Raw genomic sequence first — 23,535 nt, 5'->3', positions numbered from 1 at the left:
GGTAAGTAGCCTTCCTACAACGTATGTAATTCAATTGAATCCACTTGCGTGGATATTCGTGCTGTTCGTCCACTCTCCAATGCCTAGGTACCTATCAAAGCAGGTGGAGAAGCAAAAATTAACCAATAATATGAGGGGCGTCACAGATCGGGAAGCTTTACTACCTGATTAAGGTAATTAATTGCAACCTTAGGAATGGATAAAACGGCCTGGTAGCAAAGCTCAGGAAAGATCAGCATGCTGCATTATTCAAAGTATCTACCAACTAACTGCGTTTATGGTGATGATAAGAAGAGGAAAAGAAGAAGAGTACTCTCTGCAATCTCTCAACTGAAACTGAGTGGTCTGGTCGTGGACTACCATATCTGGAATCGAAAGAATGACAGCTTCCATTCTTGTCAATAATCATCAGCACCAGGTCTGCTGTATTATCTGATCAATGCACAGAGTCATGGCATGGGCAGGATAAGTTACACAACATCTCTGCATATACGTACTGTACTTACGTGGACTGAGCAGGGTGGATTGCTTCTTCATGGAATGTCCCGTATACCTGAATGCATGTGCATACCTACGGGTGTATGTATTACCTGCAATAATGGAGGGGAAGGTAGGTGTGATTCTTCTTTGTCCTCTTTTCAAGATGAATAGTGCCGTGAATCCCTTCTGCCTGGGTTTGTATTATCTTCTGTTCTCTGCCGTCCTTCAACTTCAACAGCTAGTTCGTCTAGTTAGCCAGTTCAACTGGACATCATGTTTCTGCCTCTGCTGGTGGTCCTATTGTTTTTCATCTCTTCTGTCGTGCTGTCTTCTGGCCATAATGACTCCATTCCCAAGGTGCTTTTCATCGCCAATGCAGAACGCGGCCAGGCCAATGTCCACCTAGCGACCGCTCACGCCCTCATCGTCAACCACCACGACTCGATACAAGTCCATTTTGCCTCTTTCTCAGCCCTCGAAGACGCTGTGGACCGCGTTTCCCGTCAGGCAATAAGAAATATTTCAGGTTCAGATGCTGCTGCCGGTACCGCCGTCCAAGGCATCACATTCCATCCTATCCGGGCCACGTCGTACAAAGACGCCGTGACCCGCAATGGAGTCACCATGGCCACCATCCGCCACGCTCCGGGCCTGCGCGGCGCCGCAACCTTCTTCTGGATCATCGAGCACACGATGGTGCCCTGGACGGGTCCTGAATACGTCGAGGTCTGCAACAGCCTCCGACAGATCACCGCCGAGGTCGACCCGGCCCTCGTCGTCGTCGACACCTTCTTCGCTCCTGGGATTGGCGCTGTGCAGGCGCTGGATCGCTCGCACGTCCTCCTCTCGCCGAACTCGGCCAAGGATACCTTTGCGACGGGGCAGGGGCTGGGCAGGATATGGTGGCATTATCCAGCGTGAGAAAGGACTTCTATGTTTTCTTTCCTCCCTATGATATACTTATGATATACTGAAATCTTCTAGACTGGCCTCTGCCTACGCCTATCCAGTCCCATGGAATCTCATCCCGGCGAACATCTATCTCACGCTGCGCCTAACGTGGGTAACGATCTTTGGCCAGCAGGCCCGGTCATTGGCAACCTACGTGAAGGCGCACGGCATCCCCAGTCCGACGGATTTCTTCCAGTACAACAGACAGAGCCGTATCCCCTACCTGCTCGCCTCGTCCCCGGAGATCGAGTATCCGATGACGCTCCCGGAGCACGTCACGTCATGCGGGCCGATCTACATGGCGCTGGACGCGGTCGAGAACGAGGACGCTGACCTCGCCGCCTGGCTGGCGCGGGCGCCTACGGTGCTGATCGTCCTGGGCAGCCATACGTTCTACAACGAGGAGGACGCGACGGAAATGATGCGCGCGATCCGGACGGTTCTTGATGGGGATGAGAGGGTGCAGGTGCTGTGGAAGCTGAAGACGGAGGACAACAGTAACAACATCGACGCCTCCGAAGGGTACTTGTTCAGTGGCACGAACAGCACTGTATCAGACGAGGTTTCCTCGCTCCTGTCCACAGGCCGAGTGCGTATCCAGTCCTGGCTGACAGCCGATCCGGCATCGATACTGGAGAGCGGACACATCGTCTGCTACGTGCACCACGGGGGGGCGAATTCCTTTCTCGAAGCAATTGGGTTTGTCGTCATATCATCTCACATCATATCATACCATACCATATCATACCTTCTAACGTTTTTCTAGTACCGGAACCCCCAAGTCCTCCTCCCAATGTGGGTCGACACCTACGACTACGCCATACGAGCGGAATGGCTCGGAGTCGGAATCTGGGGCAACCGGCACGCGGCGCCAGCCTGGAGAGGCGGAGAAGTCAGCCAGGCGATTCTGGAGGTCCTCCACACGAGCAGGTATCGGCAGAAGGCGCGAGCGCTAGCCACGCCGTCGAGGGAGCAAGCGGGGAGGGTCGTCGCCGCGAGGGAGATTGTGCGGGTGGTCAGCGGCCGCCCTCGACGCAGCAATCAGATTCAGATTCCTGTCGGGATTGAGCCCGGATCTGACTCTGGAGTTGCGGGATCCGATGAACTTTGACAGTCAGAACTAACTGCGCGGAGATAATTTAATTTAAGATGACGTCACATGTATTCTAGAAAACGAAAAGAAATCAAAGGATGTTGTAAGCAGACGAAATCTATATATAGATAAACAGATAAATGAGCATGACGTCATTAACGAGAAATAGTTGACTGTCAGACAAGACAATAACAATACTCCGTACACGATAAACAAACTGCGTATCGCGTACAAGATATGATTTTCAAGGACAATATTATATCATTATGATTGTTGTCTCAGACCATTGTCGGTCTCGGTTGACGGGTATTGTAGCCTCTACGTAGGTAGATACGTAGGTAGATGTAGGTAGGAAGGTACTCTGTAGGTTTAGCCCTACAGAGTACGGAGTACCTCCGTATTACCTCTAGAGTCTACTAGGTAGGTACTCAGCCCTACCTAATAGCCTTAGCCCTAAGAACAAACTTGAGACAACCCGCTCGCTACCCGCATAAAACAAAAAAAGCTAAATAAAAAAAAATAGAATTTTTCATCCTCAATTCAAAAAAAAAAAATCTAGCTAGAAGAAAGCAACATTTCCCTCCCTTTTTGAAGAAAGAAACAACCCTGTTAAACTTGCATTGTTCGCAGAGTATTATTCCCTATTTATTCCCTGCTGTAACTTGTAATGTTGTATCGGGAATATCTTAATCTACGGAGTATCTCGCATAACCCTAACAAACATCAACAAAATAAAAAAAAATACCGACTAATATTACTATTCTTTTTTCTTTCGTCATTGAGAATGACGATTCAAAACAACTTACGAAGAGGACTCAATTAGTTAGGTAGGTAGGTAGGTATACGTATACGTATGTATGATGAAATCATTTTATCCTTTGTTATATTTCTTGACTCTTGAGGATGGTGTTGATGATTGTTTTTTTTTCTTTCTTCGTGGCTAGCCGGTCTCGGAAACTAGATTCCGTTTCCATGCTTTCTATTATTTCATTATTAAAATAATAATGAATGAATGCATTACGGAGTATAATTATATGCATTATTTTTTTTTGAACTATTTTTTGCTGCGGAGTACTTCGGAGGACTTCAGAATACGTAGTATACATACATACATCAACTTGCGGTAATAATAATAATGCTTATTTAAATAATGTAATGTCTATTAGTTGAGGAGAGAATTATTTTTATTTTTATTATTCATTATTTATTCGAATTCATTATTAATAATTAGAATAATTATTATTATTGGGGGTTTTCTTTCTTCCCTCTTTGTCTGTCTCTCTGTCTATCTACCTATCTAGTCGATTATGTCATCTCGACAATGCTAGTAGAGGTGCAGACTACATATATACAGTAGTATATATATATATACAGGGAGGATATCTCTGGCAGGGTGCTGCTCTGATCTAAACACTACCTAGCTAATACTAGCAGATAAATAATACCTATATGTAAAGCAGTAGCATCAGCAATCGCAATAATAAATCACCTTGCGAGCACATGTGTGTGTCCAACAATCCTCTGAACGAAGCTCACCTTCAAGTCAAGTCTATCTGATTAATTGATTAATTGATCAATCATTGATCATTAATCATGATCGATCATTGAGATATAGATGATCGATTCATCATCATCAAGATAGAAGAAACAAGAAATTAAAGTAAAAAGAAAAGTAAAAGATGATGAAAAAAGAATCACCCTCCGTCATGTAGCTGTGTATCATATCTATCCCGGTTCATGACAAAAAAAAAAGGAAAGAGAAAAAAAAAAGAAGAGAGAGAGAGACGAGAATAAAAGATAACTCGCAAGACAGGCTGCAGCAGCCTACAGATTCGCCCGCTCGATGCGGTTGCCGTCGTCGTCAAAGTAGATCTTCTTCCCCGTGATCAACGCCTCCTGCAACGCGCAGCCGATCTTGACGGCATCGACCGCCCCCCGCAGCTCCTGCGGCACCGGCGTGTCGTCCAGACAGCACGCCGTGAAGTGCTTGGCCTCCTCCACAAACGCCATCTCGAACCGGTCGTAGTAGTGCTGCGGGATCTCGCGCCGGATGCCTGTGCTCTCGTAGATGTTGACCAGGTTTGACGCCGGCTGTGTGTTGACGGTCAGTTTGCCTTTCGTCCCGATGATCTCCGTCGAGTCCTCCTGCCCGGCGGCCATCATGCGCGACGCGTAGAAGTACGCAATCTGTCCGTCCTGGAACTCGACCAGCCCGACCGCGTTGTCCCGGTCGTTGTACTTGCGCAGGTCCGGCTCCACGGCCGTGATACCCACGGCCGACACCGACTTGACCTTGGCATCCTGCCCGAAGAACCACAGCGCCAGGTCGATGTCGTGGATCGAGCAGTCGACGAAGATGCCGCCCGAGAACTGGGCATACGCAACAAAGAACCCGCTCGGGTCGAGCTTGTCACACGTCTGGCTGCGGAAGACGGACGGCCGGCCGATCATGCCGCTCTGCATCTTGTTGTGGGCGTCGCGGTACGAGGCATCGAACCGACGAGAGAAGCCGCACATCACCTTGAGATGGGGCTTCTTCTGGGCGGCTTCGAGGACGCTTTGCGACTGCACATTATCAGCATGTGTATATTGTAAAACAAAGACAGGAGATATACTCACCACTTCGACACTGGTGGACAGAGGCTTCTCGCACAGGACATGTTTGTCGGCATCGATGGCCTTGATGGCCTGTTCGGCATGGACGGCCGTCGCAGAGGCAATGACGACTGCCTGCAGGCCTTCATGCTTCAGCATGTCATCGTAGTTCTTGTAGATCGCAACGCCCAGCGGCTCGAGGTGCGTCTTGGCCCATTTCAGCTCCTCGTCATCGGGCGAGCTGACGGCCACCAGCTGCGCGCGAGGCACTCGCTCAGCGAAGTTCATGGCGTGGCGCTTGCCCATGCGGCCCAGGCCAGCGCAGCCTACTTTGAGCTTTGGAGGAGCCATTGTGTCTGTCGTTCAGTTCAGGTCGGTCGGGTCGGTCGAGAGAGTGCAGGGGCCGACTGGTAGGGTCAGGTTGAGCCTGGAGAGGTCTCAACGAGGGCAGGAAGAACTAGCCAGGTCAGCACACAAGCAGAATGCAAAATGCAAAGGGAATGGATACGAACAGCGTGGATATGGACTCGATGCAATCAACAGTCAAAAAATTCAATCAAACGATATCGCCAACACAACACCGAGGCAGCAACAAAGCAATTGCAAGAGACGGAGGGACGCACGGGGGTATCAGTCTGACGAACGTACAACAACGAGAAAAAACACATCTGAGCAGGCGCCAGGCCTTTATATCCAGAGGCAAGCACCAGCCTGAGGCCGCGTGCTATAATTAAAAACCGACCGCGGGCGTGATTGGCGAGCGCGCTGCAAGGCGGTGAGGGCGAGCGATCATGCGGGAGTTGGTCGCGGAGAGAGCAAAGAGACCAGCGAAAAGCTTCAAAACAGCCTGGCCTCCGCAGCGGTGGATCCAGTCCAATGGCACGAACCGCCCAGCGCCGTGGGAAGCGCGCTAAGTGGGAGGCCCAGCTCGCCCATCGCGCGGTATGGAGCCATGCCTGTGCGGTCTCCGGATTCTGTCCCCCGGGCAGGGAAAGACAATCGGAAAGTGGCTTCCAGTCGAGTCCGAGGTCCGGGGACACTCGTCACACGTGTGTTTTGTTTGCTTACGGTTGGCGTTGTGTTGGGGAGTGCGGAGAGAGAGAGAAGCGTGGCGGCTGGTCGCTGCGATAACGGAGCGATTATCTTTTTTTCAGCTTAATAATGTCGAGATTAACTCTGGCTCCTCAGCCTCCCAGGGAGCTCCGAGCCCAGCGCAGGGGTTTGCCGTTGGAGCGGGCAGAATAAGCAGCTGGCTCAGGAATGCGTTCGCGGGGTTCTAGAACGTCAGTTAAAAGTCATCACTTGGCGATCTAGCAGAACGCCGTCTGGCACCTGGCAGCTCCCCCTATGCGACCTTAGTATTAACGGTGTCATATGACCACCAAGCTTTTATAGAGCATCTGCTAATTTTGCTTTTATTTATTTTCTTAAAAAATTTCAATAGATCTTATCGCCCCTAGTCTCGTTGCTTTTTTCCAGGTCAGATGACCAACAAGCTTTTAAGGGGTGTACTCTATTTCCTCCACAGGACACACTTTTTCTAGGTTTAGAAAAAAAAAAAACACAAAAACAAATCTTCTATCACACTGCTCTGTATTATTGCTCTGTATTATTCGCATTACCTACGGAGTATACTGTGTCAATCTCCCACTGGCTATATCACTGGCTATATCACTGTGATATTAAGATACAACATGCAGGCCGACGCATCTCAAACTAGGGATTAGACGAATTGTTTACAGCCGCATAACCCATAGCAACAACTGCCACGCTATTACTGCTCCAGGTCAGCTGGACACTCATAGTCCTTCATGGCTTGGCTTCCAGACCCGCCTGGGCCTTCTTCTGCCCTGCCTGAGCCTTCTTCTTCCGCCGTGCCGCTACCTCGACCGGATCTACAAACCCTTCCCCCCTGAGCCATGCCAGTCCCTTTCTGATGCCGGCTCCCTCAACCGCTCCTGGCTTGCCCTCCAGAATGGACCCCATCAGTGCCCATGACAGCACAAATACCCAGAGCTCTCCTCCTTTCCACCCCCGCCACAGGCCCCGTTTGACTCCCGTCGTCCAGGCCGAGTAGACCGCTGTCCGGAATATGTACAGGAATGTCCCCCGGCCCTGGCGGAGGAATGCAAAGGGCAGCCCTGCGATCGCGCCGCTGATGAAGAAGCGCTTCGTCGGGAGCGTCGAACGGGACAGGAGGCTATTCAGCAGACACAGACTTCCCCATGCGGACCCTACCGAGGTGGACAACACGGCCGTCAAGGCAAGCACGCGTTTGGACGCCGCATTCGTAGCAGAAACAGGGCTCGCCAGGAACTTCTTGTACTTCAGCGCCGTCAGCGCCAGAGTCGCAATGGCCAGCACCCTCGCAAGTGGAGGAATCGAGAGAAGGAGATGGTGCAGGAATGCAGTGCTGCAGCTCGGGGTATTGGGATGCAGCAAGGCGCACGAAAGAGACGAGATCGACGGGTGCGCTGGCGAGGTCACCGGCGAGATGGATTTGACCGGTCGGGGTAGAGTATCCGGTCTGGTGGGATGGAGAATAGGGGAGATAAACGCTCTGTCGCACGTCAGCTACGGTTCAACAACCAGTTCAAACAACTGGATATACACTTACGGCCACTTCAAATCAGCAATAGTGGCCAGCGAGTCAACAATCTCGTATTTGTCTGGCCAGTGAAGCTTCTCTGGGAAACCGGCCGGCCGGCTCTGAATGTAGCTAGGGGAAAGTCTAAAAATCACATTCCCAAACCACTAGACGTTGTAAGCAATTTGATTTCAACCGGATCTGCCTCGAGGTCCAACAAACCTTGGGGACAGTTTCCCGGTCAAAGACAAAGGCATGGAACAGCTGTGCGCAGGACACAGGCATCAGTAGCCAGCTGCCAAACCACCAGGGCTTCTGTTCCAGCCAGCCCTGCTCATCGAGAACATTGTACAGAAACTCCAAGCTCCGGGTGGCCGTGTATATCGCAACCGTGATCCGCAACCGGCTCAGCGGGCAGATGCCCAGCGCAAACCCGGCAACGCTGGCCCCGACAGCCGGCGCATATCGAGAGGTCAGCGCCTGGGAAATGCGCGGGTTGCGCTCGCGGAACGGCCGCGCATCGTCCGTACGAAGGTTCGCTCGCAGTCGAACGAAGAAGCGATGCAAGATGCGGTGGATAAACAGGACGAGCGACAGCGACAGCGCCAGCCGAAACGTCGGAGAACGGATCAGAGCCGTGCGAGTCTTGCTCCTGTTATCGCGTCGAGCGTTAGCTCCGTCATCAGCAACACAAGCGATGATAAAGCGGACAACGATGGCATACTTGGACACGCTGTCCCCCCCGATTCTCTGGACAGCAAGCTCGGCCAGTTTGGACCCTGCTGCGGTCAACAAGAAGACGCGCAACGAGGCGCGGATGGCAGCGTCGCCGTACTTGTCCTTCGAATGGACGATGGCTTCGTATCTTGACGGCGTGGGCACGCGGCTCTGGACCGAGTTTGGCGTGCGTTTCAGGACATGTTCGTGGAGCAGCTTGTACTCCTTCGCGCTCAGGGAAACGCGAAGCGCGTTGCGAACCAGAGGGTGGACCTGGGGGTCCGGAGGTTCGTGGGCGGGTTGAGCAGCGGACGACATACTCATCCGTCGACCTGGCACAATAGCGAGAGACAGGAATCGGCAGATGGACGACAGGTCATTGAGAATGGTAGCTCATGGCCAGCTCGCCGAGCTGGACGATGCTATGTTATTGTTGTGATCGCCCGCTGGAGCAGCTGGACCTCGGCATCCAAGCTGGTCCATTCCCCGCCAAGTCCAACCCCGGACTGGAACGTGACCACGGACCAATCATGTAGAATACTGCATACAGCATACTGTACAGAGTATACTCTAGGTACGAACGAAGCATTCCTATATTCCACTGCTTACGAGAACTGCGTAAAGTCATACAACGAAATCCATTTGTACAGTACAGACAAATATTGAATATCGTACTTCCCACAAAACTACGAGTGTATATCAATCTCAAGAAGCCGCTCCATGCTGTGCACAATCCATCACATTCTCCCATGCGCCTGAAAACTCCGCCCATATCCTGATGCCTCGATTACCAGAAACTACACCATCCGATCCAGTGTTGGCAGATGTTCTCCACACTTGTCGCCTGTGCAAGTAGCTTGTCGACTTGGTCGCTCACGCTGAGCTCCTCATTCGGCTTGAAGTCCCGTCCCACCAGCTTGTCCTTCACTCGTGCAAGCACCTGCAGCGCTCGCGCGTTCTGCACCTCGCGTGCTTCATTCGGTGGCCCTTGCTGTGCATCCAGGATTCCTCCCTCGAGGATGGATGGCCGACGGGGACGAGAGAAGTTGCTCGGTTGAATCCCGTGTTCAAGGTTCGCATCTTCCATCATCGACTGCCGACGGTCAACGGTCGAGAACGACGGCCGGGCAGGCGATTCCCGGGTCCCGAGACGCCAGTTGATCAAAGGATCATGGATAAACTAAAGGTTGTCATGTCAGCTTCTTGTCTCTAGCGACTCGCACAGTCAAACAAACTTACCGCTTCCAGAACAGCCATCAGGGAGTCCTTGTTCTCTCGGATGACACGCATGACGGCCTCACAGGTGATCCGATAGCTGCCCTCGATGTTGCTGACTTCCATGGCAAAAGTCAACATCCGGGTGAGACGGAAGGGAACCCTCTCGGGATATTTCTCGCGGTGCATCGCGATCTCGAAACAGTCACCAAAGTCGATATGCACCACCTTGCCAGTGATCCGGTCCAGGAGGAGGTTCGACGGGTGTCGATCACCCAACCCCAGAATATATCCGACCATGGACATGACACCGAGAGATCGCGTGTAGTTGGTCCGTCGCTCAAGCCAGGCCTCGGAGCTCTTGCTCTTCAGCCAGAGGACGCGGTAGAGATCTTTACCCGTCGTGTTATCCATCGCATAGCCGAACACCTCCACCTTCTGCATAAGTGTGAGATTGTCGTAATCCGGCGCCATCTGAAGCATGATGCGGTGCTCGATATTCAGCAGAATGCGACGGCTCTCGCGGTACTCCTTGATCAGAGCGTGCAACGTGTCACTGTTCGAAACCCAGCCCAACAGCCCAGAATTCTGCGACAACGGAATGGCGGGGAATCGCTGGACAGACAGATGACGCTTAAAGCTTTCACTGTCGTTGTCAAGGAGAGTATTCACCAGACCAAACAATTGCATCACTCTTTCGTCCTGTCTGATATCCTCGTGGCCTTTGAGAAGGTACATATACGAGTTCCCGTCGCTTCCCTTGAGCGTCATTCTTCGCGGCCGCTTCTTGGTCTGAAGAACGTGGAGGATAGGGTCGAAACTGAGGATCCTAATAACCGGCTTGCCAGGTTGGTAGGTGCCCGGAACTGCCAGGTCAAGGTCCACCGCATCTTTGAGTCTCGGAGACACGTATTTCAGATCAAGAGTCGACAGCTGCGGAAGCTGGCGGGCAATCTTTCGGAAGACGGTGTAGTAAAGATCCCAAGCCTGATTCAGGTCGCCGATCTCCTCCGTTTCGCGGTACAAGAGACAGAAATGTTTCGCCTCGGCGAGATCGCGACCAAACGCTTGCGCAAACGAGACCTCTCTCAGCGTTTCAGCTCCTTTGTCCAGGAGATCATGCAGAGGCGCAAGAGTGGCAAACATCCCTTCCACGTTGTGGTCACCGAAGTAGAGCCGCGACGCTTCCTCGAGGCCTTCATGCCAGAGCTCATGCCATAACACGGCCACACGGATCAGTTCGTGGCTCACTAGATCCGCCTGCTCCACGAGTTTGGCACTGTGCTCTCGCATTTTCTCCATGAGGGCAGTGGCAGTCTGGGACCGTCGAGCTACATTGGATTTCATTGCAACCGTCAACGGATAGACCAAAGCTTGCGGGTGAGCCTTGCCGACCTCGCTGAGTAACCGATGCAACGCAAGGCGTACCCTCACATTGGGCTGATTGATGCGTGCGATCAGCTGTGGCGTCACTGCTAGCCAGGTGTCGATGTTGACGGAGGAGAATCCTTCAGTGACGACAGCGTTGACGTCTTGGTCACCACCGTGGGTGAACCACAGCGTAAGCAATCTCAGGGTGTCCTGAAGAGAAGAGGTCGACGACAAGGAGATGGATCGGAAGAACCCGCGGATGGCAGGAATGACATGTTCATTAATGATATGGCTAGGCACCGATGACCCATCCCGATTCTGCTGAGAAGTGAGAGTCGTGACAACCTCGAAGTTGGCGAGAGCCCAGGCATGCCAAGCCTTGTAAGATTCCCGGTTATACTGCGTAGCAGCCAAGTACGCATTGAGAACCTCACGGACATACTCGGGCTTCCAGTCTCCCCGTTGTAAGGCCGTTTGCCATTCACCCATTTTGAGATAGCTCTTGGCAAGAAGCTTCCTGACCTTGCTCACGTCCCCGAGACGTTGCCGCAAATACATCACGTCTGGATTGCTGGATTCGGCAACCCCGTTCACTCCGTTTGTTCCATTGTGGTCACCGTGCGCGCCCACAAGAGCATTGTACTTGTTGAAGTCTTCTGCCAGGGACGCAGTAAATTCTTTCAACGACCGCAGGGCTTCCATCTGATGGCCTTGAGCCCAAGCGAACTTGAGCCTTGCGTATTTCACCTCCGGAGGCGCAATTGTTTCTACGCCATTGGGGCCTTGAACCTCAACTTCCAGCGAGGCAAGGGTGCGCTCAGCGATACCCATCCGGTTCGACTTGCGGCAGAGGTTGGCGAACTTGATCAGCATATCCATATTCTCCTGAGGTGTGGTGACCAGTTGCCTGACTTTGAGCATCCTCTGCCACACTTCAACATTCTGCTGACAACCAAGGAGCCGCTTGTTCCAAGTCTCGCGCATTGCTCGCTGCTTTTCGGGATCACCGACACTCTGTTTGTAGGTGATGATCTCTTCAAGCTCAGCAAGCATTTGCACACGGACCACCACGTCGTAGGCTCGGTTGTAAGACTCTCCGAGGAGTGCAGAAAGCTCGGTGTCGAGGCCATTTCGTGCCTTTTCGATGTACATAGCGGCTTCATCAAATTGATTGCGATGGAGCGCCAAGATAGCACCGAAGAATGACCGGTCAGGAGACTGCTCTTTCATAACGCTGAGATAGGAGTCCATCAGTTCCCATTGACCACGGCCCCAAGCAGCAGCGGCAGCAAGGGGAGCGATTGCCCGTCTGTGCTCGACAGATGCTTGGTTCCATTTCTCCTGTGCCAGGTCGGACAAAACTTTCCATTCGCCCAGAGCATGCAAGCAGCGCATCTTGCCCATCGTGACAGCGAAGGAATCGGGGTCTACCTTCTCCCGTCGTTTGTACGCTGCAAGAGCCTCCTCCCAGCGTTGCAGTTTTTCGAACCACGTCTCCTTAAGCTCAACGTCACGGTAGGCCTGAGCTTTTCGAAGGATTCCAATAGCAGCGTCTGACTGTTGGAGCTGATTGTTGATGGTGATTAGAGCTTCCACGGCACCAGAGTTCTGGTCTTGCTCGAATTCAAGCTCCTTATAATGGAGAGCTTTCGCGAAGGCGTGACATTTGCCAGCATATTTCCCAAGCGTCCGGATATCGATTGGCAGGGCTTTATCGTCATGCTCCATAAATTCGGCAAGGTTAAGAAGGATTTGAAGAATTTCCGGAGGAATGTTCGGCGAAGTGAGCGCCTTTTCAATAGACCTCACAAGCTCTTCTTGGTATTGGTCATACAGTTCAGTCCAGCACGAGACGAATGCTGCATTGAACAGATCTTTCGCCAGGGGCTGGTAGATTCCGGCCAAGCTAGCACATGCTCTCAGTGCAGGTGAGGGCGATTCCTTCAAAAGCTCCACGCTGAAGCGGCGAATCCACTCTTGCCAGTCCTCGCGAGTGGACTTTTGGGAGGCGTCCCAAGCGTTTTTCAGATGCTGTTGGTTGACAAGCATCTTCTTTTGGCCGATTTCTCCGTAGTTGGTATCGTCGGCCAAAGTACGGTAGTTCTCCTCGGGGTTGAGGTCCTGGGGAAGGGATTCGCCTTTCTGCAATTTCGACACCAGCGTTTGAAATGTGGGGTGGGTGATTTGGTGTTGTTTCAAGATCTAAAACAAAGTCAGCTCGACAATCGTTCTATCCAACAAAAGCAAACTGTCGTACCTTGCTGATGAGTTGAATATAGTGACTGAAATCCTGCCCAAGTTGGAATATCAGGGCACAGATACAGTCCAAAGCTGCCTGTCGCAGAGCCCGATCAGTGCCAGCAACAACACGAGCCAGAGAATGAATCATGAGAGATGCAAAGTCGGACACATTGACCTGGCGGGACAGTTTCCCTAGGGTCTCGATGGCTGATTTCCGGATGCTCGCCGGATTCTGAGGCTTGTCGAAAAGTCGGACAATTGCGGGAACAATCAGGTGCATGTACTCCTCTGCGCTTGAGCCAAAGATGAGGAATGTGTGCAGGATCCTCTCGGACGGCTGTCGCCGTGGCGTGTTGTCCTTTTCCAGCGTGTCCAGCATCAGGGGTATCAGACCGGCCAAGTACTTCTTGAACTCGCCTTCCAACGCTTTGGAGATCGCCTCCATGAGCGATAGTATGGTCGCCTGCACTTGGTAGGACGAGTCCCAGAATTCACGAATGACCTCGATGATGTCCGGAAGGAACACACGGATGTGCTGGCGTACAATATTCACCAGGATCGCAAACTGGTTGAAATACGACTCCAGGCGGCTAACAGGAGAGCTCCTAATGACAGACAAGAAAGCAGGAATGATTTGACCCAGGAAAGGCACGCATTTCAAACCCAATGTCTTGAAAATCGTGACTATCGCATCAATGACAGCAGAATGATATTGCGCCAGGGAGCTCTCCCGCAGAATGTTCTGCAGGAGGGTATTGATAACCACCGTAGGATAATATTCTTCGTTCGAGGGGGTGAGCCCTTGCATGATGAGGGAGACATCAGATACTGTCTGCACTTCATTGATATGGTGGATATCTGGAGACGATTCGCTAATTTGCTGTCCAACAGTTAGTGATGTCAGGCAAAAAAGAAAACGATGGAATGACTTACTTGATACTTGTACGGGTCCAGAGCACCTAGGATACCTAGCAACTTGATCGTCTCCTTACGCAACGAACCAGTCTGCTCGGTCTTGATGATGTTGATTAGTACAGCAAGGAGATGGGGATAGTCAGTGTACGGCTCTATCACGTAGCCGGAATTGCTGGCAAGCTGGCCGAGGGTTCGCAAAGCTGCCTCTCTCTTCGTGTGGGAAGACAAGTCCTGCAGGGCATCTAAGATGATAGGCATAAGCTGCGGTAGATATTGCTTCATCTCAGCCCCTCCAACGTTAGCCAGTTCGCCAATGGCTTTCAACGTAGTCGATGCGACGCTCGCATTTGGATCCGTAGTCTTCGGTAATAAGGATGTGACCATCGGATCGACATAGGACCTGATGAGCTTCGTCGCATTGGAAACAAAAAGGCTGATCAGCTGGGCACTTTCCTCCTTTTGACGAGCTGTGCTTGCAAATCCAAGGCCGGTCAAGAGATTGACCAAAAGCTTGCGCAAGGGTGGGAAAACGTAAGCCGGATTAACACTGGAGAGACGTCCAATGATGCTGATCGCGGCCTCTCGGACGGCGAAGACTTCATCATTGACAGCCAGGAAAAGACACCGAATATTCTCCGGCTTAGCAAGATGGCGATCAAACTTGCGGTCCAAAGACCACAGGACTGTGCGTCGAATCTCTGGATCCGGATCACCAACGCCGACCGTTAACAGCTTGTCGATCACCTCACCGACGACCTGTATCGAATGGCTGCTGGTTTGGTTTATGATGGGATCGTGCACGAAAAGTTGACAGCACGTCAATGCCGATGCCTTTCGGATTTCGGGATTATCACTGTCGACATATCTAATGGCAACGTCGCGCACAAACTCGTTCAAGATATGCCCGGAGAAATCGAAACTACCCAGCGTATGTAAAGCCAGAGCCACTTCTGCATCCGAACGTTGTTCTTGAACTGCGAAATCCTTTGCAAACGAGGGCAAAGGTGGCAGCCTATTCTCTGGACATCCGAGGGGGCGGAATGGGGTCCCACAAAGTATGATGCTCAACATGTCAAGTAGCTTTTCCTGGATGGTAGCTTTGATGGGCGGAATATAATGGGCCATATCGACGAGAGCTTGGGTGAGCGACTCACTCAATCCGCAAGCAAATATGGGATCGAGTAGCGCTTCCATGTACTTGCTGAGTGTCTGCCCCACTGCTAACGAGAGCATACTGATACACTCAAACATCGGCCCTTCATTGACCGCTGCTCTATTACGTCTGCGTAAAAAGTCAGATGAGACCCTCAATATCGATAAGGGATAGTTGAAACTCACGCTTTCATCGCAAGTCCTTCTCTGATATGGACGATTATCGCGTCCAAGTACTGCCCAATGGCGGCGCCCACAGCATTCGCAATCTTTCCGATAGCGATGAAGGCGGTATTGCGCTCCTTATCGCGCTTCAGTTGGGCCTGAAGGTACACCATAAATCTGTGAAGGTAGTTGTTGGTAAAATCCAAAGGCGCATACGCTGCTAGGACCGGAATCGTAAGAACGACTTGAGTACGGATCTTTGGGTCGCGATGATCCTTGAGGCGCAGGACAATCTCGCAAGCGTTCCTGTAGTGCTCGTTCATAAACATGGCACCCTTCAAAAGCAACTCTTTCAGGATGAGAAGTGAGCCATGGATCCAATCCACATTGCTGGACTTGAGACCCTGCAGCGCCTCTTCGTAAATGCGCGCAAACCACAGCTGTCGGACGCCGATGTCACGAGCAGCGATGATTTCAAAGCATTCGCTGACGGCCTCTGCAGCAGTTTCCCGGATGAGCACTTTGGGGTCCCGCAGAGCAACCCAGATGAGCTCGAAGATCTGAGGGACGAAGCCGTAGAGCAGCGTCGGGGAACCTTTTGCAAGCTCCCGAATGATCAAGACAGCTGCAAACCGCCTGCTCTCCTGTCTCTCAGATTGGAGCCATTCCAACGCCGACTGGATTTCGCTCTCCACCAACTCTGCCGTCAGCGCGCCACCCGGTTTGGCCAGTCGGCCCAGCGACCGAGCAGCGTACACCAATACCGCATTGTCATTACTTCGGAGAGCACTTCGCAGGTAGCTCGCGAATCGCGTGGTCTTCTGAGCTGCATCCACTCCATCAAAATCGATGAGTCGATCGAGGGCAAGAAGGCCGCCAATCTTCTCATTTGCGTCGCTGCCTGTTACGACCAGCTGCGCGATGCGCTGGCTGACAGCATTGTAGAACTCGAGGAACTTCTCGGGAGGCCAGTCTGGTTTAAAAAAAAGGTCATTTGTGAGCCGGAATCACATTGGCACATCAGGTGCGGGGACGTACCTCGTGAGACTGTGAGGACATTGTCGTAGAGCTCGAATGAAGCTTTGACCCGCGTCTCCTCATTCTTGGACTTGAGCTCTGCGAAGAGCCTCTGTACAACGTCCGTCACCGGACCTGCTTGCGCCATGCTGGATAGCTCCCTAGAACGAACATTTGAATATCTATGTCCAGGGATAGGCGCACGAGTGTGTGGTGGGCATGGGAGGGAAGCTATGGAGCTGATGGGCGGAGTGATGTGTGAGCGTTGGAGAATGCGTCGGGGCACGGACCACGCCCTCCCTTAGCCTCAGCCTGCACTGGCAGCGCCCGACAACCCACTTGACCACCGCAAGAGCCGCAAATACGACATGACTAGGCAACAGGGATGTCTTTGACGGGTGTTTCTGGACTGGTGAATGCCTGTGACTGATGAGGATTGCTGTGCAGCTTCCTGATCGCACAGCTTACCAATACTACAATGGAATTATGGTTGCCACATGGGTGCAGAAGGTAATTAATTGAGATCAGAAATATAATATTATTTGGCGACAGTAATTCTACTCATGTCCCTTCTGCCACCAGAAAAAAAGCAATCTCATCAATGAAGGCACAAAGCATAGTATGGCAGGCTTATAATTAGTCTACTTTCTCTTCTGAACCTTTCTTCCATCGTCTTTAGTCTTGTCAAACTAGAAGTTCTAGTTCTTTTCAGACAGTTTTATAGTCTATCCAGATTCAAGGGATTCTTAATGGGAAGCCATGGAAAAGAGGTCCAATTTGGTCTATCCTGGAGGAAAGTCCTCTAGCTATGGAAACTAGCTATGATATTATATGTGACACTGTAACATCAACTAATATGCAATTCTTAGATGAAAAATGATCTAAGATCTATCTGATTTTTATCCAGGGTTATATGAGGTTTATCTAAAGTTCCTGTAAGGAGAAACAACGCAGGGACATAACAGCAAATAATGATTTCCTAGAGCCTACTTTGTGATCCAAGTCCTTTTCTCTGCTAACTCTGACTTTACTGCCCTGCTATATCTTGCATTCACTGACGCATCTTCCATTCACTGACTGTGCTTTCCTCTCTTTCAACTAGCCACTCCCACTATTCTCCTGCAACGATACTATTCTACCAGGATGTGTTTTCAGCCGGCCTGTACGTACACGTACGGTGTTCCAAGGTTCTGAGTGGTGGGAAAAGAAATTTTCGATATCAGCGCAATACTCGAGAGTAAATTGAACGACCAGAATAGAGATGGCCACCACGATTGCAAAAGTTGGAAAGCTCTGCAATTTCAGTCTGTTTCTTGATACCTAGGTCCCAACCTGGGGTAAAGTAAAACGATACGTCCTGCGATTCGCATTGGTCATCGAAGAGTGGTGGCAGATATCACCTGTGGATGATCCGATAGTAACATTGTTTTCTATAGATTTTTATTAACAGCCCACGGAGCAAGGTGTAGGTTGGTATTTCCTCTGGGGTGAGCGTCCAATTTGCAGAGATTATGACCCCTCTACAGAGTAAACTGTGAGCATATAGGCTGGAACGTAGTGTACTGAGGTCACTCCCTGCATGGCTTCTCATCCACTTGCTTCCTAATAAATGAATAAAGCGTGGAGATTGAATACACATTTGTTGACTCGGACGACTTGCGACGAATGCTGAAATACCGCATGACATCAAGTCAAGAAACCGGAGATTGGCGGTTTTTAAGCCCTTTATATCCAGCAAGACTGAGAGCAGGTATTACTCATCATGCCACTTCTCAAGCGGAGATATGCTTTAGGCAGAAAGTTTAACCTATCCAAGTCTGGTCGGGGCAAGGTTCTGGTCGATCCAATAACCCGATGTGAGGGACGACGGTTCCAACCCTCTCGTGCAAGATGATTATGGCTTGCAACCTGACGCAATTTCAGGGACGCGGGATTTACCTTCGGCTCCGAGGGGCTCCCCGAACCATAAAAGAGGGGCCCATGGACCCCTCACTGGAGCAGATGCTTCACAACTAAGTACTATTCAGCCCTGAAAACAACTCGAAAATAATTCAATCAAGATGGTCAAGGTTCTTCTGACTGGTAAGGATGCTCTCCTAATGTCTGAATAGATTTGAACAGCGGAATTAACAATGTCTGTGTCTAGGAGGTAGCGGCTTCATTGCTGCTCACGTGCTGGACATATTGCTGCAGCATGGGCAAGTTTCCGAGTCTTTATAAAATGCTAATAATGGTCAAGCTGACAAGTTCTTCAGCTTCGAAGTAGTCACGACTGTCAGATCCCAGGAAAAAGGACAGAGGATCCTTGACGCCCACCCAAATGTCCCGAAAGAGAAGCTCTCCTACGTCATTGTCGAGGACGTTGCCAAGGACGGCGCGTTCGACGAGGTCAGTCCAGTTTGATTCCAGATTCTGTCTACTGGCTGGCAGTATCAAATCGCCATGAGTCCTATCCATGTCCTGTCTTGCTAACGGCCAGAACACAGGCGGTCAAATCCAACCCTGGCTTGGAATATGTGCTTCACACTGCTTCGCCATTCCACAACAATGTCCAAGACCCCGTGAAGGATTTCCTGGACCCTGCGATCAAGGGTACAACCGGGATCCTCAAGGCGGTCAAGGCATATGCCCCGACCGTGAAGCGTGTTGTTGTGACCTCGTCGTTTGCTGCGATCATTAACCCGTTTAATCACGCTAAAGTGTACGATGAGACAATCTGGAATCCCCTTACTTGGGAACAGGCGAAGGAGGATCATTCGCAGACGTATCGCGGTAGCAAGGTGAGGACCATCTTTGAACGCCTGACGTTGTGGGACAGCATACTGACATTCAGGATAGCTCTTCGCGGAGAAGGCAGCCTGGGAATTCGTGGAGAAGGAGAAGCCCGGGTTTGACTTGGTTACCATCAATCCTCCCCTTGTCTTTGGACCGATTGTGCACTACCTCAACAATCTTGACGCCCTCAACACATCCAATCAACGGATAAGGGACTTTATTCAGGGCAAGGCAAAGGAGAAGTTGACGCCGACGGGCGTCTACCTGTGGGTGGACGTCCGTGATGTGGCCTTGGCCCATGTGAGAGCGATCGAAGTGCCCGAAGCCGGTGGGAATAGGTTCTTTGTTGTTGCTGGACACTACACCAACAAGAGGATAGTGGATGCAATCCGAGAGACGCATCCTGAGCTGGCACCTAAGCTGCCTCCTGAAGATAGCCCAGACGACCTACCGGCAGATGTCTACGACTATAACAACAAGAAGTCCCGCGAGATTCTGGGCCTGCAGTACAAGTCTCTGAAGGAGTCCGTGGGCGATACCGTCAAGTCACTCTTGGCGGTGGGAGCTTAGACAAGACAAGATATCAATTAGACATTGAGAGATAGAATGATTTACGAATCAACCTAGATCGATATTCCGTTTTTAATTTGGCGACATTTTGATTACGGAGTACTCCGTATCCAAGGTAGAGACTGTAGAGTTGGCGAAGCGGAGTGCGCTAGTTGTAGCTGTGGGGTCCCGTATCCCGACTTTCCTGCTCCGAACCGCTGTCGACCTCGACTTTTTTGCAACACCCATCGCTTGGACAGAGGTCTGCCTGGGGTGCTGACCTGCATCCAACGCAACCATGGCAGCGTCTCGGCTTTCGCCGACAGCGAACCTGCTGCGGAAGTCTCGTTTGTTTGCGCTTCCGCCAGCATTGTCACCTCCCCAGGAACCCGCGACGTCGAGGGCCGTCTTTGAATCCGACACTGCAACGCTCCCTCACCCGATACGAGCTGCCATTGAGACTCCAGCCTCATCCCTTGCACGCGGGGATTGGGGTTTGAAGCGACCTCTGCCGGCAAAGTCGACTACTGACAAGTCCTCGAAACCGGTTGTGCGAGTTAACGCGATTGATACCTTCGAACATGTCACCGACTTCGAGTCCGCCGCGGACCACACGGTGACTCTGCAAAAGTTCCAGGAGCTGCACTTGCCTATGTCTCTCCCCGCCAAGGTCAACTACGCGACGACCATCATCCCGAGACACCAGAGTCCTTTCGATACCCTGGTTGATAACACGGAAAAGAGTGAAGGATTAAAGGAACCAGGAGCCAAGCAGTTTAGGCACTCGGGACCGTGGCTTGCGGGCCAGTCTGAGCTCGAATTCCAAGCGTATCTGAAAAGAGTTCGTCAGAGGAAGCCGGAGCTTCTGCAGAAGTTGCGAGAACGATACATCTCCAAGCGGACTGCCGAGCGCAGAAAGCAGGCCCAGGATAACGGCGAGGATCTCGAAGGACTTGATCAGCCTGTGAAGGTCACGGAAGAGGAGTTCCGGAACTACGTGAAGAGTCTTCGAGCAGACCCGAGCGCTATGGGCCTAGTTGTCTTTGATCTCCTGGACCTGCCTTCTCCGCCGGCAGTGCCGAGCGACCGGATTGCCTCCAAATACTTCCAGCCCCCAGGAACCAAGCTGTCGGCGGCAGAATATGCCATCTCCGGCCCTCCGAAGACTCACCCGTCTGCCGGTCTGACGTACACCCGCTCGCATGCTATGCTCTACAACCATCCGAAATTTGGCCCTCAGGCTTACCAGCGCCCAGTTGAGGCACGGATTCTGCTCCCTAAGAAGAGACACAAGGGCCGGATGTCCCGGGCCATTGTGGGTGTGGGTGGTATTGCGTCGGAAGACCTCAACGCCATGACCTTCGCGGACCAGACCGGTCCTCCAGGGTTGGCGTTTTTCGATGCCTCGATCCCGGGTGGCGCGAAATACTGGGTCACCCCGATCCGGGCATCCGTGGACTCGGAGGGCAGGATCTCGCTGGCCTCGTATCGGGCGAGTGCCACCGCTAAGGCACCGTATGGCATCAGCGATTACAAGAAGCCGGGTCCGACGAGCATCTCCGACGTTACGCGTGGTGAGCAGCGGACTGTGCCCCGACTCGACCGACTTTCCCCGCGGCAACCACGGTTCAACAATTCTGAGGATGCGCCTTCCACGACGCAGCCAGCTCAGGGGACAGAGGATATTGCTAGGAATCTGATGAAGACGATCAGTTCATAGGGCCTTACACGTTGCTGGTAGTTGGGGCGCACGGTGTACTCTGCATGTACAATAGCGTGATGATGCAAAGTTACTACTTGGACTTATTTTTTGTGTTAAAGGATAATTTCATTTTATCGATATCACTATCTCATCTCTCCACTTAGAGTTTTGTCGGTATATGCGAGATCTTTACAGGAAGCAAATTCAAGAAGTGTATATGGGATTGGCAGTCCAGCTAAGTTGTTACTTCATTATTTACATGATGTGTCCTAGAGACAGCTCATTCCAAAGAACCTACTCCGTAGGTTATAGTGCATCTATCAGTCCATCGAGACCGAATTACACAGGCTGTGATATCAAGATAAATCACGTGACTAAGTTATTGGGTGTCCACGTGACTAGGGCAACCGAGGACGTCCACCACACAAAGACTAAGCGAGCGCGGCCATCCGTTAAAAGAAGAGATCGGGAACACCACCAGCGCCGGATCCTCTATCGACAGCATCCAGCAAGAACCGCCAAAATGGGTCGCGTCAGGACTAAGGTGAGTTTCAATGACTGCCGGACGAGATATACAAATTCGATGAAGTAAAAAAAAATTCAACAGAGCTAACTCTTGTCGCAATCCAGACCGTCAAGAAGTCGGCGAAGGTCATCATCGAGCGTTACTACCCCAAGCTGACGCTCGACTTCGAGACCAACAAGCGTCTCTGCGATGAGATTGCTATCATTCCGTCGAAGCGCCTGCGCAACAAGGTTAGCATTGAATAGATAGAATCCGGACAAGTCACTACCTCCACCGTTGTTGGGTAGCGGTGGGATTTGCGCAACGGCTCGACTAATTCGGTTCTTCTAGATTGCCGGCTACACGACGCACTTGATGAAGCGTATCCAACGGGGTCCTGTGCGCGGTATCTCCTTCAAGCTGCAGGAAGAGGAGCGTGAGCGCAAGGACCAGTACGTCCCTGAGATCTCGGCCCTGGATGTCTCCCAGACCGAGTCCGGCCAGCTGGATGTCGACGCCGACACCAAGGATCTGCTGAAGAGCCTGGGCGTAAGTTTCCCCTCGCCGGTATTATCTGCTCCTGTTGGATGTTCAGTTGCTCTGACCTGGTTTTTTTCACCCGATCTAGTTCGACTCTCTCAAGGTCAATGTTGTCCCCGTTACCCAGCAGCAGGTGCCTGAGCGCTCTCGTCGTTTCCGTTAAAAAAGATCCCCTCGATAATGAAGAAACAAGAAAACAAAAAAGGGACTCTAGCGGTGGATTGATTCCCGGCGTCCGCAGTTAGTTCTCCGGCACGATGATGGCATTTATCCTCGTGTCCCATGTCCATGGAACTGGTTTTTTTTCCACGGGCTTGATGTAGCTTAAAGAGTGGATGAGCAATAAAAAAAAGACACGATTTTCTCAGAAAAACAAGGTGTCGCCGATTCTCCTGGTCGTGAGGGGGATGAGGCTTGATCGCCAAGAATTGTCCCTTTTCTTCTTCCCTTCTTTTTTTTATTTTCCCAACATGTGGGAAAACGTTCCATCCTTGCGGAAGATGGAATTTTTTTTATTATTATTATTCCCCTTCCAGCAAGATCATCTCATCTCATCTACCTGCAGAGATTTTTGAGATGATCATGCAGGAAGGTTAGGTTCGTTCGTAGACGAGCAGACATCTATGCATCACACTACTTGCCTAGGTAGGTAGGCAGGCAGGTAGTATTTCGTTTCATATACCTTAAGCCTACCTGACCTAAGAAATCTGCTCCGATGCAAGACTACCTGAGTCACCTCCGGGCTGGTTCTGACCATGTTGACTCCGTCCGTTTCCGTACGGTCTCCATAACCAGAGAATTACTACGGAGGGGAGGATCTTCTTCGATTCGCTCGTTTTTTATGAAATCAATCCTTGCAGATCTCTATCTAGTAGACATAAACTAAACTAAAACTTCAAAACAAACTCCAGCCTGGGTATCGTTCTCACATGTATCCATCCTTATATCAACGATTCAAACCGGAC

At 51.4% G+C, this 23,535-nt stretch overlaps 4 protein-coding genes across 4 annotated transcripts; 2 read left to right on the top strand and 2 right to left on the bottom strand.

Moving 5' to 3' along the window:
• Positions 1 to 753: 753 nt before the first annotated feature.
• Positions 754 to 2,693, top strand: T310_4732 (UDP-glucoronosyl and UDP-glucosyl transferase family protein; the record flags this gene model as incomplete). The annotated part of the gene is made up of 5 exons (XM_013472384.1): positions 754 to 1,397; positions 1,465 to 2,130; positions 2,198 to 2,361; positions 2,602 to 2,627; positions 2,661 to 2,693. 5 exons carry the CDS (start codon positions 754 to 756, stop codon positions 2,691 to 2,693), a joined length of 1,533 nt encoding a protein of 510 aa, XP_013327838.1.
• Positions 2,694 to 3,829: 1,136 nt separating this feature from the next.
• T310_4731 (NAD binding Rossmann fold oxidoreductase) lies at positions 3,830 to 5,470 on the bottom strand (the record flags this gene model as incomplete). Its single annotated transcript, XM_013472383.1, has 4 exons — positions 3,830 to 3,864; positions 3,953 to 3,969; positions 4,353 to 5,089; positions 5,144 to 5,470. The coding sequence occupies 4 exons, from the start codon at positions 5,468 to 5,470 to the stop codon at positions 3,830 to 3,832; spliced, it is 1,116 nt and encodes a 371-aa protein (XP_013327837.1).
• Positions 5,471 to 6,928: 1,458 nt separating this feature from the next.
• On the bottom strand, positions 6,929 to 16,647 carry T310_4730 (Phosphatidylinositol 3-kinase; the record flags this gene model as incomplete). Its single annotated transcript, XM_013472382.1, has 10 exons — positions 6,929 to 7,679; positions 7,737 to 7,873; positions 7,929 to 8,755; positions 8,979 to 9,037; positions 9,215 to 9,603; positions 9,663 to 13,211; positions 13,267 to 14,130; positions 14,184 to 15,447; positions 15,504 to 16,455; positions 16,521 to 16,647. The coding sequence occupies 10 exons, from the start codon at positions 16,645 to 16,647 to the stop codon at positions 6,929 to 6,931; spliced, it is 8,919 nt and encodes a 2,972-aa protein (XP_013327836.1).
• A 1,984-nt stretch (positions 16,648 to 18,631) lies between these two features.
• On the top strand, positions 18,632 to 22,733 carry T310_4729 (uncharacterized protein; the record flags this gene model as incomplete). Its single annotated transcript, XM_013472381.1, has 10 exons — positions 18,632 to 18,648; positions 18,755 to 18,887; positions 18,986 to 19,279; positions 19,338 to 19,832; positions 19,902 to 19,959; positions 20,129 to 21,338; positions 21,721 to 22,069; positions 22,156 to 22,281; positions 22,382 to 22,579; positions 22,659 to 22,733. 10 exons carry the CDS (start codon positions 18,632 to 18,634, stop codon positions 22,731 to 22,733), a joined length of 2,955 nt encoding a protein of 984 aa, XP_013327835.1.
• Between the last annotated feature and the right edge of the window lie 802 nt (positions 22,734 to 23,535).

This window comes from Rasamsonia emersonii (genome assembly GCF_000968595.1).
Source record: "Rasamsonia emersonii CBS 393.64 chromosome Unknown ctg1118621760155, whole genome shotgun sequence".
NCBI lineage: Eukaryota > Fungi > Ascomycota > Eurotiomycetes > Eurotiales > Trichocomaceae > Rasamsonia > Rasamsonia emersonii.
The sequence above is the reverse complement of the archived record's forward strand: the minus strand, read 5'-3'. Positions and strand labels throughout refer to the sequence as shown.